The 18,462-nt window shown below is 33.0% G+C and overlaps 1 protein-coding gene across 1 annotated transcript; it reads right to left on the bottom strand.

Annotated features, from left to right (window-relative positions):
* Window positions 1–774: 774 nt before the first annotated feature.
* On the bottom strand, window positions 775–10,389 carry LOC103504460 (phragmoplastin DRP1C). The gene is made up of 16 exons (XM_008468810.3): window positions 9,950–10,389; window positions 9,791–9,854; window positions 9,134–9,241; window positions 8,341–8,442; window positions 7,506–7,556; window positions 7,314–7,375; window positions 6,733–6,823; window positions 6,579–6,643; window positions 6,083–6,277; window positions 5,807–5,926; window positions 5,650–5,720; window positions 4,856–5,081; window positions 3,839–3,889; window positions 1,990–2,224; window positions 1,626–1,765; window positions 775–1,394 (listed from the first exon to the last, which is right to left on the bottom strand). The coding sequence occupies exons 1-16, from the start codon at window positions 10,079–10,081 to the stop codon at window positions 1,269–1,271; spliced, it is 1,839 nt and encodes a 612-aa protein (XP_008467032.1). The 5' UTR covers window positions 10,082–10,389; the 3' UTR covers window positions 775–1,268.
* Window positions 10,390–18,462: the final 8,073 nt, after the last annotated feature.

The following is an 18,462-nucleotide window of genomic DNA, read 5'->3' as shown; positions in this document are numbered from 1 at the left end:
TTTTGTAGAAAGACTTAGAGTCAAAGATGAAGAAATTTTTAATGCATTTTGTTAGTTTGTTACATCGGAATAACATTCCTTACATAATAACAAAAGAAAAAAAAACACTACAATATACTTTTGGGTAGCAAATTTAATATAATTTTAATTGAGTTTTATCTCTCTCATTCCTCTTTAAATTATTATTACTTTTTTTTTAGACTCTTTAGGTTAAATATATTTTGACTAATTTTAATTTAGTTACATTACAATTATGGTAACATTATTTTACTTGAGGGATTAAATAAGTTATTCGTCACTATCTCAAAAAAAAAATTGTTATTCGCTATTTGTTATCTTAACAATAATTAGACTTTGCTGTATTTTTCTTTTTCCTAAACTTTTGGCAATAAAATTTTAATTAAAGGTAGAAAAATATGGAAGTGTTAGGATATTTATTTTAAATATAAACAATTGGCCAACGAATGCGATTTGACTTATAAACTTAATTTGATTTCACTATATTAAAAAAAAAAAATCTATCTGTTACACTAGAAAAAGAAGTTATTGTTATAAAAGGAACCATGTAGTTCAACAAATAAAAGTAACAATATTCGTCCAATCATTCAACCTCAAAAGAAATGTATTTTTTTTTATCGATTTTAACTTTTAAACATTTATATTTTAACCATTGACATATATGTTTTTCTATTCTTCTTAAATAAAAACGGTTGAAGTTCCCCAAAACAAGGCCTAAAGCGGGTCCAAGTTCAAAGGAAATCAGGAGACGTCTCATGAATAAAAGTTAGAAAATGATATATAAACTGAGAGAGGAGCAATCCATATAACTCACTCAGAACTTTGAGGAAATCGATGTCCATAACAACACCATCTACCTAAGCTAACTCTATTTGCTATTTCACGTGAAACTAAGAGAACAATCAGTGACAATGATGTGTTCTTCTCAGATCTATAAGAATTTATCAAATAAAATTTAGGACCTACTAATATAGTTATTGTACACAATGACATAAAAAATATATGGAGAAACTTTTCAAAGAAATGAATGGGAGAAAAATAGCGACAATGGTGAATTGTCGATAGTAGGCTAGTAACTGACTCATGCTTTCACCACTTGGTGTTCTTTATCTAATTACCAAGCTCAAAGGTATTGCAAAAAAGAATAGGGAATTAGTTTTGTCCATAATGAGATTGAGGACCATCTTGGCAGAGTTAACGTGTGATAAACAAAATGCGAGCTTGGCTTGAATCTTGGCAAAATGTGACCCTCATTTCCAGGCAACTGAGTCGATTTCATCTCGAGCTGACTTGTAAAGCTCGAGTCTTTTAGCTATGGTTGTTCTTCTCTCCATCAGTGCGGGATCCTCATCCAACATAGCACCAAGTCGTTCCTTCTGCAATGATGATGCAATGGCAAGATATGGTTAACTTTTCAATGAACCATGTTTATTTTAATTCATTTTTAACAGGTTTCATGTCATGCCTTGAATGTATTTACAATTTTGAACTAAGGAATAAGAAAGGACGATTGTCTTCTTTTCAGGGTAAATTAGGAAAGGGAAATTAAGTGCATAAAATTAGCTTCAAACTTATTGAGTTATTGTTGGGTTCATTAGAAAACATACCTCCCTTTTTCCAACTTGAACATAAAACTGGTTTAGTAATGATCTCTTGGCCTCTCGAACTTGACAGTAGACAACAGCCTTCGGAATCGAATTTTTCAGTGTGTCACAAACCATCCCAATATAAGAACTCACATTTGAACCTAAAACAATCAGCAAACTCAGTGATCACGTGGTTTGGTGCTGCTTTAGCTTTCTTTATCAATCATGAGCTCTAGTGTCAGATGAAATGAATCTCAGATTAAACTAATAAAGAAATATGTATATACAAGTATGTACATGCGTGCATTGGTGCGAGTATAGCACAAACATATGGGATTTCAAGAAATGTATGCATATACAGGTATAAGCATGAAGAAACCATTACCAATCCTTCTGAAATGGTTATCTGTATAGCGGTCTGCATTTGGCCCTGTTTGGTTAGGATTCGGAGTTTTGTCTGGTTCTGCATGCAGCTTTCGGAAAAAATCTACGGTGAGATAGCTAGACTCCATATCAACCAACCGTAGAACTGTTTTTCGACTTTCATCACGAAATCTCTCCAATGCCTCTGTTGCAGCAGCTGCAATGTCAGATTGAAGCGTTGGGAATCTTTTTAGTTCCTGAAATTTATGTTAATTCAAAAAAAACTTGTAAATTAGAACATTTTCCACTTCAATCAGTAGTAGTACTGTATTAAGAAATATGAAGTTTCAAAAACAGTCACATGGGAAAAACTATTTGGCTAAACCTAGTCAGTAAGAGCTCTTGCCGACTATCAGATATTTCATCTTTACTTGTCTATGAATAAACCACAAACTTTTTGATCTCTAACATACACCAACATATATGATACATCAATTGAGGTATACATACACCAACATATATGATACATCAATTGAGGTATACATACACCAACATATATGATACATCAATTGAGGTATGCTTGATTTGGGGACTGATAAATTTATTTGATATAGTTTAGGTATATGCCCAAATAAATAATGACCGATTAATAATGACTTGGCAATTTCTAATTATCACAAAATGTTATAATCATCATGGGTTGTCTTAGTGGTAAAAAATAAAACATGGTCTAGTCATGGGTTCAATTCATGGTGACCACCTACTTAAAAATTAATTTCTTACGGCTACAAGGTTTCCTTGACACCCAAATGTTGCAGGGTCAAGGCAGGTTGTCCTTTTAAAAAATAAAACGTTATCGAAAGAAAAGGCATTACTCTAATAACCCCTCCACAACAAAAGTGTTGAAAACTCAGATTTCTTTTGTTGTCTTTATTTTTGGTTTTATGGAGGAAGTTCAAACTATCTCCAACTATCAGTTTGCAGCCTCCAGATGTTCAAAGAATTTCTTCAAAGTCTAACTAGCTACAGTTCCTACCCTAGGATGTGAATAATGGTTTCCATGTCCTCACTTAGAAGACACTTGATGGGAAAAATAAATTTAAGCAACCTTTTCCTTTGGAATTTTATAGTTTTGTATCATCCTCTTGAAGTATTTGTGACTAAATATTTTTGCAATTACTCCTCATCCAGTATTTATGCCGGTTAGAGTTCTTTCTTGTTTGGGTATTTTCTTCATAAATTTCATCCATCAATAAGAAACTTTCATAGTCTGCCCGAATTTCCAGTGTTCATTTTGCATGTGGATGAGTGGCAAAACTATGTGTATGTATACACATTATAAAATAAGAAACCAAGGTTTCATTCAGTAGGATGAAAGGAAATGCACAGGGATACAAAAAGAAGCCCAAAACACAACAGGATGGACACAACTACAAAAGAGGTTCTCAATCCAAAAGAGTAATGCTATGCTAATAATTACATAATACTATTTAAACGCCCATTAAAAAAACAAGACAATCAAATTGCAAATATCCTCCCCCGACCTCTGCACCCAACAAAAAATTCTACTGTTCCTCTCAATCTTAAATGTCCTTTCTGATAAAACTCAGAGAAAGGGAGGATTCAGGAGCACCTCCTCAAAGGCAAAATTATAATTTGCCACTCATGTAAACGAAATCATCTTTATCCTCTAGGAGCAACTCAAGTAATACGCTACTCCAATATAGTGAGGAAAATTTTATTACTTTTCATATATCAAGCCAAATTAGCTGCAAATAGAAATTCAATTATTCGCTAAGACTAGCTCTCTCAAGAAGAATTCCCTAAACACTATTCTAGAAGACATGTTTGATTCAGAAAATAAAGTTTACCTCTGTTTCGGCTATAGATTTACGAACAAGTTCTTTCAACACAAAATGCACCTGCACAAAAGTACAACAGTTAGATGTTCTGATTTTGAAACTACCATGGACAACTGCCAAACCATTATATTTACAGATGGAGCAAATACTATAAATTCATATAACATAGAACGGATCTTCATAGTTTATTTCAAGAATGCATAGATATTTCCAACATCAACCACCGTTGGATTGCAAGATAGTCCCAAAAGATATCTCTGCAACATACAACTTTTATTTATTTCTCTTTTAGTCATCAGACATACTTCGTTGTATTGGATTGAGCTCTAGATATTGAGCCGTCAAGTTAAAATGACACATAAGAATACAATCTCAAATGGACACGTCTAATGAATTTTAGACCCAAAATAGAGTTATTGATGGCAATGCAAAAATCCACTTAAAGCTTCAAACATCACTGAATTGCGCCCAATTTATGTAAATATCCTTGCCTGAGTGAGATCAAAATGATCATAATATGTATCCCATTCTTTTAAATAAATTACAAAAAGCTTGAAGCTGAGTTTCATACACTGAAAGAAAGAAGATAAAACAAATCCCAATGTGATTATATATTGAGATTAAGTTGACTTGCTAAGCTCCTCAGAAAATTATAATTGATATCAAAGTTACATCGGGACTGACCAAACAATAGTTAATTAGATAGGCAAATCAACACAAGACATCTTAGATCCTTGTAAGAATGCATTAAATAAACAAATAATCCAATGTGATCTCAGAGTCAAAGCCCAAACTGAATCTAAACTTCAACTTCTAAAATTTTATAAAATAGGAGCAGGCTAACAAATAGAAATTTAGGTTGTTATTTATCAAACTGTGCTACCAGATCACTTCACCATCAAAAAGAGGTGGCACATATACTAGAAATTTTGGTTCAGTTTTATAATATAAGCATGCATAAATACCATAATTTAGATTCTACATTTTAGACAATATTATTGGATAGGAATTGAATAAGAAAATTACAGCATCAACAGAAGCTTCAGCAGGCCCCTTGAAATAGCTGATTGAACCATCAATAAGCCTCCTGTATCCTTGTTCTGGAGCAATCAAATGAGGTTGGTAACCATCAGCTTCACTCACAACTTTCTGGACATTTTTTAAAGAAAGATGACGATCAAAAGGTAATTTCTTAAGGGCAGCAGGTAGTTGATGGTCAAACACTCCATATATTCTATCTCCTCCAGGCCGCCTGTAGCATACATTCATCATTGCAGACCATGTGAATATCATCATCAATTGGAAAAAGGAAGTTAACTTGTCTTCTGGTGAAAGAAATCACGATGCAATTCAGCATGAACTATTATTCGATAACTTCAAAAACTTCTCTTGTTGATCATAAAGTAGGGCTACAATTCCAGTAATTTTCATTTGTTTTCTTGTGACAAATCTGACTTCCCATTCTTGAAGAGGAATTTTGTAGAATTCTACTTCCTCCAGCCATAAATTCATGGAGAAGAAACTTCACCAGCATGGTGCTTTAACTATTGTCGAGAAATGTTTCACTGAATTATGACTTCGGTTCAGTGTACTATGACTCACCACATCAAGGAGTTGTTTATTACATGCACTTGTTAATGTTATACTTTCATTTTTATAAATGAAAAAATTGGTTCTGTTAAACAAAAATTAATAATTAAAAATTGTTGGTTCAAACTAAAACATAAAATACTAAAACTCTTGACATGATAGTATTAGAGGTTTCTGCATAAGATGCTCCAATCCAGATTAGAAATGCTAAACAAAAGTCAGAACATTACCCTCCATCCAGATGTTCCTTGAATACACGGTCAAAGGCACGACACATTTCTAAAATAGTGTAAAGTTGTGCCTGCATAAAAAATATGAATGCAGAGTTGTGACGGATGCAGGGAAGTGATGATTTTATTTGGTAACTTGGAATTTGGTATCCATTACCCCCGAGTCTACTGCTATAGGTCTGCCAATTCTGTCCAACTCTGCATTCAGTTCGTCAATCGTTTTATTTATTAAGGCAATGATACTTGGAATCCGTTGCCTGATAACCCTCTCCAAGTGCTGAAAACAAAGAACAGAACATAAGAAAATACAAATCAGCTCCACTAAACTGCTGGAATAGTCCTAGTTGTAACAACTAAATATAAAGAGGGCTAACAAGATGAAGATGGATGTACAAAATTAAAATAACAAAAAAAATTTAATTGGGATAAGGACCTGGGACAAAAGTTTTGCAAGATACTCTGAGCCCATCTTATGGGCTAGATGTCCGTACTCAGGGCTTGTTTCAAAATATTCACGCTCCTTTTTGCGTGCAATAATCATGTCTACATTCTTATTAATATCAGCCTGTGAACGATTTACAATCCCTACCCATGGATGCTGCAACCTGTATGATCTTCCTTCAAGAACCTTTAACATTCATTTAAAGAAACTTTTCAGTTTATGTACTTTGTAACAACCTGGGTAAAGAATCGTAACAAATCCACAGACAATTAGGAGGGTGAAAATTTTATATCAATCAAGTTCGTTAAATACAAACTCGTCAAATATTAAAGCTGTTAAAAGCAATTCAAGAAGGTTGGCGTCATACAAAATGTCAAAAGCAGATTTTAGTATCATACACACACACACAAAGACACACACACACACATATATATGTTTCATTTAATAAGATCTGATAACATAGTTAATACTACAAAGTGAATCATACATCCAGAGCATTAGTTCCTTTGTCCATCAAGTCGAGTTTTGTAAGCACTCCAAATGTTCTTTCACCTGAAAAATGCAATAAGACGAGACAAAAATCTTAGTCAGTTTATCCAAGTTCCACACCACCTAAAACTCCATACCCTCTTTACACATACCTGAAGGATCAACTTCCCTTGCAAGCTTTATAGCGTCTGAGGTTGCAATATCTTGATTGGCAGGAGATATTGCAAGTATAATGCAGTTAGGCTACAAAATCCAAGACAATAGTTAATGCAACAGTTTAGGAAGAAGACAAAAAAATGTAAGTACACTCCATAATTTAAGATTCCAAAGAAGACAAAATACAAATGCTCTCATTAATCTATGACAAATGCATGCAATGAACCAAGATTGATCACCAAATAGCAAGAACATAAAAAGGGAAAAAAACCAGAATGCCTCCATTTGGCATACAAAAAAAGAAAAACCCATGATTTCCCTTTATTCCTTTTATCCTCAAAATGCCAGGGAACAGAAGTGCAGAAACTATTCAAAATGCTAAAGAATAGAAATAAACTATAAAGAATAAAGAATAGCTCAAGCAGCCGTAACATCATATACAATTGTCTACCGGCATTTTAGATTCATGCTATTAGTGTAGTAACGTATTCCAATTTCAAAGCCAAAATAAATAAATAAGACGTAATTGGAGAAATTGATTTAAAGTTTTCGTCAAGGCTGATTCAGAGATCCTTACTTTCTCAACATAAGAGCGGACCATGTTTTCAATATCTTCAACAATGGACTCGGGTTGTCCTTCTGCAAAAGGCAGGAAACCAAACCATATTAGTTTTCTAAAAAATGTATCTAACAATAAATTTAAAAGTTTTCCTTTTATTTTGTTTTTAAAATGTCCAATATAAAAAACTTCAAATTTCAAACAAATTACCTACAGCAACCTTTGTCAACCCAGGAAGATCTATGAGTGTTAAGTTTACAACTGCAAGAAAGGATCAGGTAAGAAGCAACATCATCCACAACATTTAAATGAAGACAACAAACATCATGAGAAATCAAAATTTTGACGAAACAAGGTTAGAAGTCCTTCAGGTCTGAATAGATGAATTTTAAATGATTTTTGCATGAATAAAATAGAAGACTGGGAGAGTAATTACAGAAGTCGTTGGAAAGGATGCACCCATTTAAAGTTCTAAACTTAACGAAGTCCAAAAACTCTTCAAAAATTCTAGAAGTATCATTAAAAGAATTGGCTTATTTTCAAATTTCCCAAAGACTAACTACAATAGTCAGCACATAATTCTGTCAATCTCTACTGTCATATGATTGAAGCCTGGAGGGAATTGAAGAAAATAAGAACAAGTCATGCTTCATTGCACAGTTGAACAGAGTCAATCAACTAAACAAGCAACTCTTGAGGTTTAAAAAGTTATCGACCCTCTCTTATGTGTTAATTTAGGTGTCATGGTTCAAAATTGTTAAAAGATCAAAGCATATACAACAAATCTCAGTGTTCAGTTTGTATGAATTAGAACTTATGCTTCAATTCTACAAAGTGAGTTTGAAGTTTGACCGATTTTTAATATTATAGAACCCAACATTTAATTCATCTCTTCCCCTGAACCCTGAACAACAGTATGAGTCATACTGTATAACACTCACGATGTACTTCCAGTGTATCAGGATACTTAAAGTGTAAATGCTGGCAAATGATAATAATCAACCGGTGATTCCATGGTTCAATTATTACGTTGCATCTTATTTACCATTTGGAGAATATATGCTCAAATGAATTGGTATATTTGAGATTTGCTTCGACTTCCCAGTAATCCGATCAGTCTCATCTGATATTTCTTTACGAACAGAAGCTGCACACAAGAAAAGTGGACAGTTTTATTTGGTAAGACATTCGTGATTGTAACATGAATAAATATTTAAATCTTATGGAGGAAGGAAAGAAAGCAAGTCCTACAGTACTAATTAGCAAGAAAATGGGTCAAAGTATTGCTACAATTATATGATAAAACTTTAGCCAAACAGGCCATAAAAAAATATTCAAACAAGCCAGGGAATTTTAATGCAGGATCAGAACTTAGTCAGACTTCCTCTTTCTCCATGGTTATGCAACTAGTTTCTACAAAATATACTCAAAGATGATACTGTATAGGATTAAGAAACCTATGAATTTTCCAAGCTCGTAGTAAGCAAGAAACATCAGAGATTTTGATATAAGAACAAGTACATTCAATTTAGACATAAAAATTGAAATTTAACCGAAAATATGCCCAGACATAGATTTTGTTTCATGAGAACCTTTTACAACCTCAAATGAAAATTTAGGTCCAGAATAGACATGAATACATTTAAAAATTACATAATCAACAAATAAAACCGAATACATTAACCAAACCTTGTCTCCCAAATTATAGCCTTATAAGGAATGCTCGTGTACTGAAGAAGGGATAGTGAGTGAAAATTGTGGAAGGTTAAAGCTTTCTTATACATTAACCAATAAATAAAACTGCCCCTGTCAGAGGAAGAAGATGAAATACAATATACCAAAATCAGCAAACTTCTTCTTAGGAGCATGGAGAAATTCTGCATATTCAGCTCGTCCTTCATCTGTCTTATGAAGTTGCAACACCAACGGTCTTCGCGTTACAATACCTACCAGTAAGAAAGATAAATTAGAGATGAAAGAAACCATTTTGGTCAATCACCTTAACCAAGCATGATTCTGAAACTGGAATTCATACTACAAAACAAGTTCGGTTTATAAATGATAAACCAAGAAGAAAGCCAACATACTTTTCAGTATTCTAAGAGTAATCTTTCTTTTCTTTTCTTTTTTTGAATAAGAAACATTTCATTGATGAATGAAATAATCCAATGAGGTACAATAGGGGAAAAAATTCCGGTATATACAACGAAGCCCAAAAAAAAAATGATCGCATAATTACTTAAATGATTGGAACTTACAAGCTCAACTAAATCGATTAGGAAATGTAAGAATACAAAACTTAGCTTCCTCTTATCTAAGCCAAAATGAAGATCCTCGAGTACAGAGTAAACCAGTGAGTAAAACGAAAAATCCAGCATTATCGCACATCTACTTATCCCTCTAATGTCACGCAGATTAGCAAAAAGAGGGGAAAATATGAAAAGGTATAGCAAATCATTTATACGCAAAAAGAAGAACAAATGTAGGAGATTTACCGGATCCACGAGGAAGAAAATCTCTACCGACCACGCTTTCCAGCACTGAAGATTTACCGGAACTCTAATTTGCACAGAAACAGAAATGGATCAGATACGAAAAGAAATGGTTACGAGATTAAAAATAGAAAAGAAGGAAGAGTTAAGGACATGACAAACCTGTCCTCCAACGACGGCGACAGAAGGAAGAGCTTCCCAAAGGGACATTCCCTCGCCGCCATGATCTCCCAAGACAGTGCAGGCTCGCTGGATTCGGTTGACTAAACCGATCAAGCTCTCCATGGTAGCCATTAAAAGATGGAAATACGGCGAAGATCTCAGGGATTTTTGAGGGAAAAGGAGAATGGAATGGAATGTGGGGGGTTTGTGGGAAAAGGATGGATTGAGATCTGAGATCGAAGAAGGGTTGGATTAATGGCGTTTAGGTTAGAAGATCAAATCAGAGAGGGTGGAAAATGGAAGGAAGCAGAACGAGAGAGATTAAACAGCAAAAACGGTCGAAGGAAGCAATGACTTTTGGCTGTTCCGATTTTTTGATTGAATAATTTTCTTTTTCTTGCGATTAATGTTTTTGGAGCGAAAAATATAAACCGCGTTTTGTCATAGTTGAAATTGAAATTTTTGCTTCATTTCCTTAATTTTCCTTATCAAACTTTTGTTTTATGTCTTTTTTTTTTTCTTTTACTATTATTATTTTTTTTTAGAGAGATCCAACATCTTATCATATTTTTTTTAGTACAACGGGCAAAAACAATTAACAAAGAGAAAAACTCAAGGACAAATAGAATAATGAAGAAAAAAAAAAGTAAAGTTCACACACAAAGGGTGGTTTTCAAATCAAATAGCTATATTATGAAGTCTTCGAGCATGGGTAGCTAGCTACCTTGTGCACAATAGAATTACACCTACAATTGGTCCAAAGATAAAATCATGAAAATAAATATCTCGAAAGACATTGAGACAAAAGCCTAAACCTCATTTGCATAATGACAATTCCCAACCAAAGAACTTGAAATTACTTTTTAATCAAATTCAACTCATAGTTTGGCAACATTGGTCTCGAGAACACATTGAGGCCAAAACAATAGGATGTTCAAGACTAAAATGGTGAGGGTCAACCAACATTTAATAAATGTTAGAGCTTTCTCTCAATATCATAATTTTGTTTAAACCTACCAACACAAAAGAACTAATGAAGAACTCCCTTAGCACCGAAGAAATCTATAGAAGCAAGGTTTGGGGCATTGTGAAACCTAAATTGTCTAATATAATGGATGTTCCAAACTAAATCTCAACCGTGACAAGAAAATGAGGAACAATGGTCTCACTCTTTATTTCATCATAAATGTCGAGGTAAAGCGAGAAAAACATCCACGATAGTTAAAAGGCAGTAATGATGGATATGAAAAGTCCTCGAGCATTTCCTTCAAATATGTGAGAAGCAACATGGTTATTAGAAACAAAAAGACAACATTTTTGTTTAGTTAAAAGGCAAAGAACACAAGGATCGATGATCAATCAAAATGTTTAACATTAATGTGAATAACATCTTTAATGTCAATAAGATGTTTAAAAGAATGGTGACCTAGACGACAATATCGAGTATCAATAGTAACGTGAGAGTAGACAACATTAGAAGTTGAATGACTACGAAGCTGTGTAGAATGGGTAAGATCCAAAATATATACGATTCATGTGATAAGTTAGCCTTGACAATCATGGTGAAATAAGACTTGTCCTAAAGAACATAAAATCACTCTAAAAACAATAGCAAAAGGCGATATTGTAGTTGAAATACTAATGGAATATGATACGTACTAAAGGCAAAAGTGGGTATATACAAAATATTAGTGAAAATAATAGGCTCAGTGAGATGAACATCCCAACAAACTCAACACTAACATGACATATGTTAGGCAACAAAACTGAAACTTTAGAAACATCTCCCTCAGTTGAACCAAAAAACTTAATTTAATTTTGAGAGCGACACATTGGAATAGAAGCACCATAATCTGGTATCCAACTATCACAAACAAATTCAAAACAGAAAACAAAGAGGCTGTAGGATGTCTACAACGTGGGAAAATTCAAATGAGTTGGAAAGAGGGCAAAAAGCCTTTCACATTGAATATTGAATTTCTCAAATTCAATCTAGTTTTCATCACTACAATTTACTTTGAAAGCAACTTAATCCTCTTGCTTGATCACAACGAAACACCCCCGCCCCTCCATTTAGCCCTGTTTATTCAAAGTATTTACGAGAGAGAGAGAGAATAAGAATGATATAATATAATCCATTAATTAAGCTTGATAAATTTTAACAAATTTTAAAAACTTTGCCAAATAAATAAATAAAAACAATATAGCATAAGAATTTTTCCAATAAAGTTTACAACTTAAATTGAATAGTGTAATAATCAGCGTAATAATTAGCATATAAACTATAAACATTTATATTGTCATCTTGTGCTCAATAATGCCATGTGAGCATGGTAGTTGCTCAGTTTGAAACTCCTTGCAAGTGCACAAGTGTGAAGATCTATGACCTCCTTCTTATCTAAATCTTTGACATGAAATTAGTAACAATCAATTGGGTTGACCTTCATTGTCAAAGCTCGTTCTTGTTTCTTTGGTATAACTAACTCTACCCATTTAGTCAATGTAGACGTCACTTTAATATCTTCTTCTCTACGCTCCCAAAACCAACGTTATAGCAAAGCTCGAACATATTCAAGGAATTAAGCAATAATAGGCAAATCTCTAAGTTCTTTCAATATAGAATTCATGGACTCTGCTATACTTGTTGTCATCATGTTATATCGTCTTCCTGGGCAGTGAACACGAGACCACCGTGCTATTTCAACGTCGTTTAAATATTTTCCTGAATCATTAGGAAATGCAAGAATATTTCTCCACGCTTCTAGAAACGTTGATTCACAATATGTTCTCGATGCATTGTAAAACAAGGTAGCAACCATGTCATTCTTATATTTATCATGCAAATTTTGAGTCAAATGTTGGACACAAAGGCCATGGAATGCAGAGGGGAAAAATGATGTAATACCCTTGGAGAAGCATGTTTTCCGATATGTCACGAAGCCTAGATTAGACACCTCCCCTATTGCGCCTTTCAATTTTTCTAAGAACCACTGTATTAAGCCATTTGTTTCTCTATCAACTACTCAAAAGGCTAGAGGATAAATCTGATTGTTACCATCTAAACAAACAAGAACTATCAACTAACCCCGATATTTGTTCTTAAGAAATATTCCATCCATGACTATAACCGATCTAACGCAATTTAAGAATCCTCTGACACATGGACCAACAGCCATAAAAAGATATTTGAAGAAACGATCATCTTCGAGTTCCATGTGAAATATTGTACCTGGATTTGTAAGTTTGAGTGCTTCACCATATCTACGCAATAAATTATATGACTCTTCAGGAGACCCTCGCACTCGTTCATATGCATTTTTCTCTGGCACGCCATGCTTTTTCATAACTCATATTTATGTCATAGCCTTGCCTCATGTCTTCTATGATATCACGTGGTTTGTATAAGCGACCAACTCCCTTGAATTTAAACTTTATTAATTCTCCAACAACCCAAGATTTTGCTTGCCTATGGTCACACGATTCAAAAACTCAAGAGAACACAAATGAATTTTGACATACTTTTTAATCTTGAGTATATTTGAATCCTTCAATCTCAGCGCTCGCAATCTCCAACCACACTTGTTGTCGATGCATCTAACAAAAAGAAACTCTTTTGGAGAATTTTTTACTACAAACTGAAATTTTTTTCATTGTCAAGACACTTAATCTCATTGAAAAATCTCTCTTGCAAAAAAATATGTCCTACATCTAACTCCTCACTTGTGGAGCTTTCTTCGGACCAATCACTTCTTTTTGTCTTCAATTTTCGACTAGAGGAGCTGTAGTGAATTTTAGCTTTTCCTTTGCAATCTTTTGTAGGAGCATCTTTTTGTTGTGGGATGTCAAACGATTCATTGTTCATCTCAACTGGCTCCCGTATAAAAGTATATATCATCTTTTAAATCATATGATTCCCATATAGCCGAATTGGTCCCTATCATGTTATCACACAAGCCAACCTGAACTTCACCAATATGAACTTCATTCTCATCTAATGTATCTATTGAATTGGAGGATGGGGGTTTAAGTAATTATGAACAATTGGTTGCTCCGAGATATTGAATTGTAATCTTTGTTTAACACTTTTTTGCTTTGATTGCTTCTAGGCTCAAATGATACGTATAGGGGGACCTCCAATGGATTTGCACTAACAATATAAAACTTCAAATCACAGTCATTGCTTAACTCAAATGGAGGATCTTCATTTTCCATTTTTATCTCATGTATGTATTTTATCTTTATGTCGAACTCTGTAGGGTCAACTTCTGCAAGGTCATATAATTCATCCTGTAAATCTTTGTGTGTTATTACTTTACTGACAACAATGCCTTTTAACACGTCTTCTTCATATTTTCTTTGCCCCTCATCCCATGCACCATCATAACGCACTAAAATCCGAACATGTGACATTCTTAAACCACCTTAAGCTTTTTAGTTTTTGCAAAAATTGATTTGAACTTAGAAGTTGACATATTACATAAAAAAATGTATGACTTATTTGCGAGATTAAAAAACAGTAGCTAAAAACTAAATAAAACATGCATAGTCGCACCCTAAATAAGTATATGACTAATTCAACCTCATTTAAAGTTTGGAAGTTGCAAGATATTTATGAGATTGGGAGATGCAAAAAACAATAGCTAAAAGCACCCTAAACCACATAGGCACAAGTATATAATTAATCTGAGATTAAGCATTTGAACTTCAGAACCTAGAGATGTCTGCGAGATGTTTGCGAGAAGCAAAAAAAAAAAAAAAAACAAATAACTTGCTGACATGCTTTGATACAACTCTGAAACAATCCTTAATCAATTTGAAACAATTAAAAATTATACTATGGTTATACATTTAACATTCCACTGTTACACCAAGAGAACAAGAAAAAAAAAATATAACACAACATAGTTCAATGGAAAAAAATAACAAAAAAAAAACATAAAAAATCTAAAAACTCACCGGACAACACGAGAACTTGATGGAGCGACGAACGACACCGGAGTAGCACGATATGCACCGGAGTAGAAACTCAACGCGAATGAGTTTTGTGTTGATTCTTCTTTTTTGCTGTCATGAAAGAAATGAAGTAAGAAAATTCAAACGTGAAAATGAGTTTTCTTTTTTTACGTTGAAGAGAAGGGAAAGGTAAAATGATTAGGGACAATTTGGATATTTTGATCACCACCTTAGTTAATCAGCACGTCATTATCATGACTACACAATGTTATATATTGTTACATCATTGAAATAAGTTAATTTCATTTTTGGAAAAAATTGGTCAAGTGTGAAAATTAAGATAAAAGCTTTGGAAATATTTAATACATTGTTACCATATTTAACTCAAATATATATCATAATTAAATTAGAACATTGATAAATGACACTATAAGTAAATAAAAGTTAAGTTATTTTTATCTGATACATTAAATAGTTAAGTTTTTAGATAGAAGATATAATATAATTATGGTGTAAATATTATTTATAATTAATGTGAGGTATAAAAGGGTCAATAAAAATCTAAAAATTTATTTAACAAAATTAATAAGATTTTAAGAGATTTGTGTAAAATTACCTACATTTTGTCTAAATTTTTCTTTATTAAAATACATTGAAACAACTTCAATAGAAGACTAATCCATCTTCGCAGAAGACTAATCCATCTTGAAGATAATTTAAATTGAATGTATTTGTTGGACACTGATATATTGTTTTATCTATATATAGAGTTACAATTGTTCAAAGAGTAGGAGAGAATTTAACACTCTACCCTATACCTTTTTGGGTTTGGCGTCTCTATATCTATTCTCATCTCCACTGCACCAACCAAATATTTGTTTTCCTCAAAATCCAACACTTTCTATACATGGCTGCAGAACTAATTGAAGCAATGCAGAAATTATTAGAGGAATTGAATGCTATAGCCGACACCCAAAAAGGTAGAGTGGAGCATTACGAAACCAGACTTCAAAACATATATAACTATTGCCTTCCTTGTTTGGTTTCGTCTCTTCTTCTTTTCTCTCTCAAACTTCTCCTAATTCCTCTCTTCTTCATTGCAAAGATTGGTGGCTGGTTTGTGCTTTAACTTGCTTCTCTGCCTTCCTTTACATTCTTCTTATTATCGATAACTCTTTGATGCTCTCTCGAGCAGAAAGGAAATTGCATGTTATTGCTCGCCAACAAATTGAGCGTCACCGACAAATTTGGATCCTCAGATTACAAGAATTACCTCAAGTGATTGAACCGGCCATAATCATGGTTGATGTTATAAATGGGGAAGTTATTGAAAATGGGCAGAGGGGGAGGACTACTTTTGAGAGGAAACTTTATATTTACTCTATTTTGTATGCTGTCATTGGAATTGTTGCATTGGAGTTCTACGCATCCAGATCTCTCCTCTGCAATTCTTGATATTTCCCCATGTAGTATTTGTTTGTGTGTGAAAGTGAATGAGTGAGATTGTGAGAGATGATCCATTGTTTTCCACTTTCTATTTTTACTATAGGCAAAGGTTATTATACGCGAGCTGTTTTAAGTTCTTGTTGTTTACTGATTTCTTTGGTCAATATATATATTATTCTGATCATATATGCAATAATAACAATGGAATATTCATATGATTTAAATGTTCTAAGAAAATTAGAATGAAATGATTTCGTGCTTCATGGTAGACTGTAGGGAGTAGAGGGAGGGAAGATACAAGAAAGAAAAGGAGGACTGGAAGAGAATTATATTTTTTAATTTTTACAATTCCCCATTTAATGAATTATTTAATTTATTTGATTTTCATGGGTTGACGACCTTTTTCAAAAGACACGACTTCGTAACACTGTGAATTCCATTTTTTATATACCATTTAACCTTTCTCAAGAATCTCAATCTTTTATATATCATTTTTTCACAGTGAACAACATTGTGGATTCCTCAACTCACATTAATTGTTTTCATTATTTCTTTAATCTTATTTCTTATTGATTAAAGTGTTTTTCTTGTTTGTTCTTTTGTCATTTTCATTTTATTTCTGATTGGTTCTACTTAAATAAAATATTTACCTTTATAGAAAAATCTAACTGTAAATTTGTTTTTACTTTTATAATTTATTTAAGGGTGTAATTAAATCGGGTCGGATTTTTTTCAAAATCAACCCAACCCGGAAATGTACGGTTGATTAAGTAGTAAAACCCGACCCGACCCACATTCGGGTCGGGTTGATTTTTTTAATTATTTATTTATATATAAATAATACTAATAATGACTGTTATAAACATCTCATCAATATATTTTGCACAACACTTCACTGTTTGATATATATTATTATTGAACATTTCAAGTTGTAGAATGTCTTTGTCTTCAAGTTGCGGCTACTGATACATTCTCTGATAGCAAGAAAACTAGAACATAACTCCTGAAGTAACGTTTCAGCTACTGATATTCAACTCAGTAGTATCAGTAGCTGAAATAAGTTAAAGAGATGAGATACAGATGGAAAGACAGCCTAGAGGGGAAATAGAAGGGAAGTTCTAATGTCTTACCAAAACAAATTTTTTTTGTCTTCAACATTTGTGGGCGTGGGGAACCTAAAATAGAATGGAAGTTTTAATTTCTTACCAAGACAAAAAAAATTTGTCTTCAACATTTGTGGGGAAGTTTTAATTTCTTAAAATTTTTTTGTCTTCAACATTTAAGCATGCCTCAAGTCTCAAACCAAACAAAACTTTGAATAAAATTTTAGGGGACAACAGATGAAAGGTAGAATTTGATGAATGATCATAGACTAATAAAAAAATTGAAAGAACAAACGAAACAAAATACATTTTTCCTGAGAATATCATCAAAATTTGGAGCTCAATGACCAAACTAACTTAAAATATATAGAAGTTCAAGGGCAAAAGGAACCTAACATATTTTCATCTCCTTGTAGCTCCTAGAATTCTGTTCTGTTTTTGAGTTCTTTGCTGTCACCACGTACCCGAGACGATGCGGAGCGGCCGACGTCCTTAAAATTCGTATAATTTTAAAAATAAAATAAATGGAGTCGCCACCAATCTTTTTTACGTTATGATTGGACACCGAAATAAAGTAAATCATTTTAAATAAAATAAAAACTGATCTACGAAAAAATAGAATTGAGTTCAGGAGTCATTTGTGTACAAGAAAAGTGTTAGTACTCCGTAACACCCGTTTAGAAAATGGTGGCCAAATTTAATGTCTTAAATAAAATTCATTTTTATTTTCTTTAAAAAGTTATGTCTTATTTCATTGATCGCTACTCCAAAACAATGATCCCATAAAATGGGATATCCATTAATTAGACTATATTGAGCAAAAATTCCTCACCTTGAGAGAATGAGAAATTATTACAATTTTTCAATTTCTATCATATGTTAGTCTTTGAATAAAGTTTTTCTTAAAACATTAATTAAATTTATTTATTTTTTTGGATCAAATCTCGGACTCCCAAAGATATTGATCCTTCATCTCAAGAATCTAGAAATAACGGACTCCCAGAAATTTCT

Source organism: Cucumis melo, chromosome 9, assembly GCF_025177605.1.
Source record: "Cucumis melo cultivar AY chromosome 9, USDA_Cmelo_AY_1.0, whole genome shotgun sequence".
In the NCBI taxonomy this organism is placed as follows: Eukaryota; Viridiplantae; Streptophyta; class Magnoliopsida; order Cucurbitales; family Cucurbitaceae; genus Cucumis; species Cucumis melo.
Note: the sequence above shows the minus strand (reverse complement) of the source record. Positions and strands in the feature narration are given on the sequence as shown.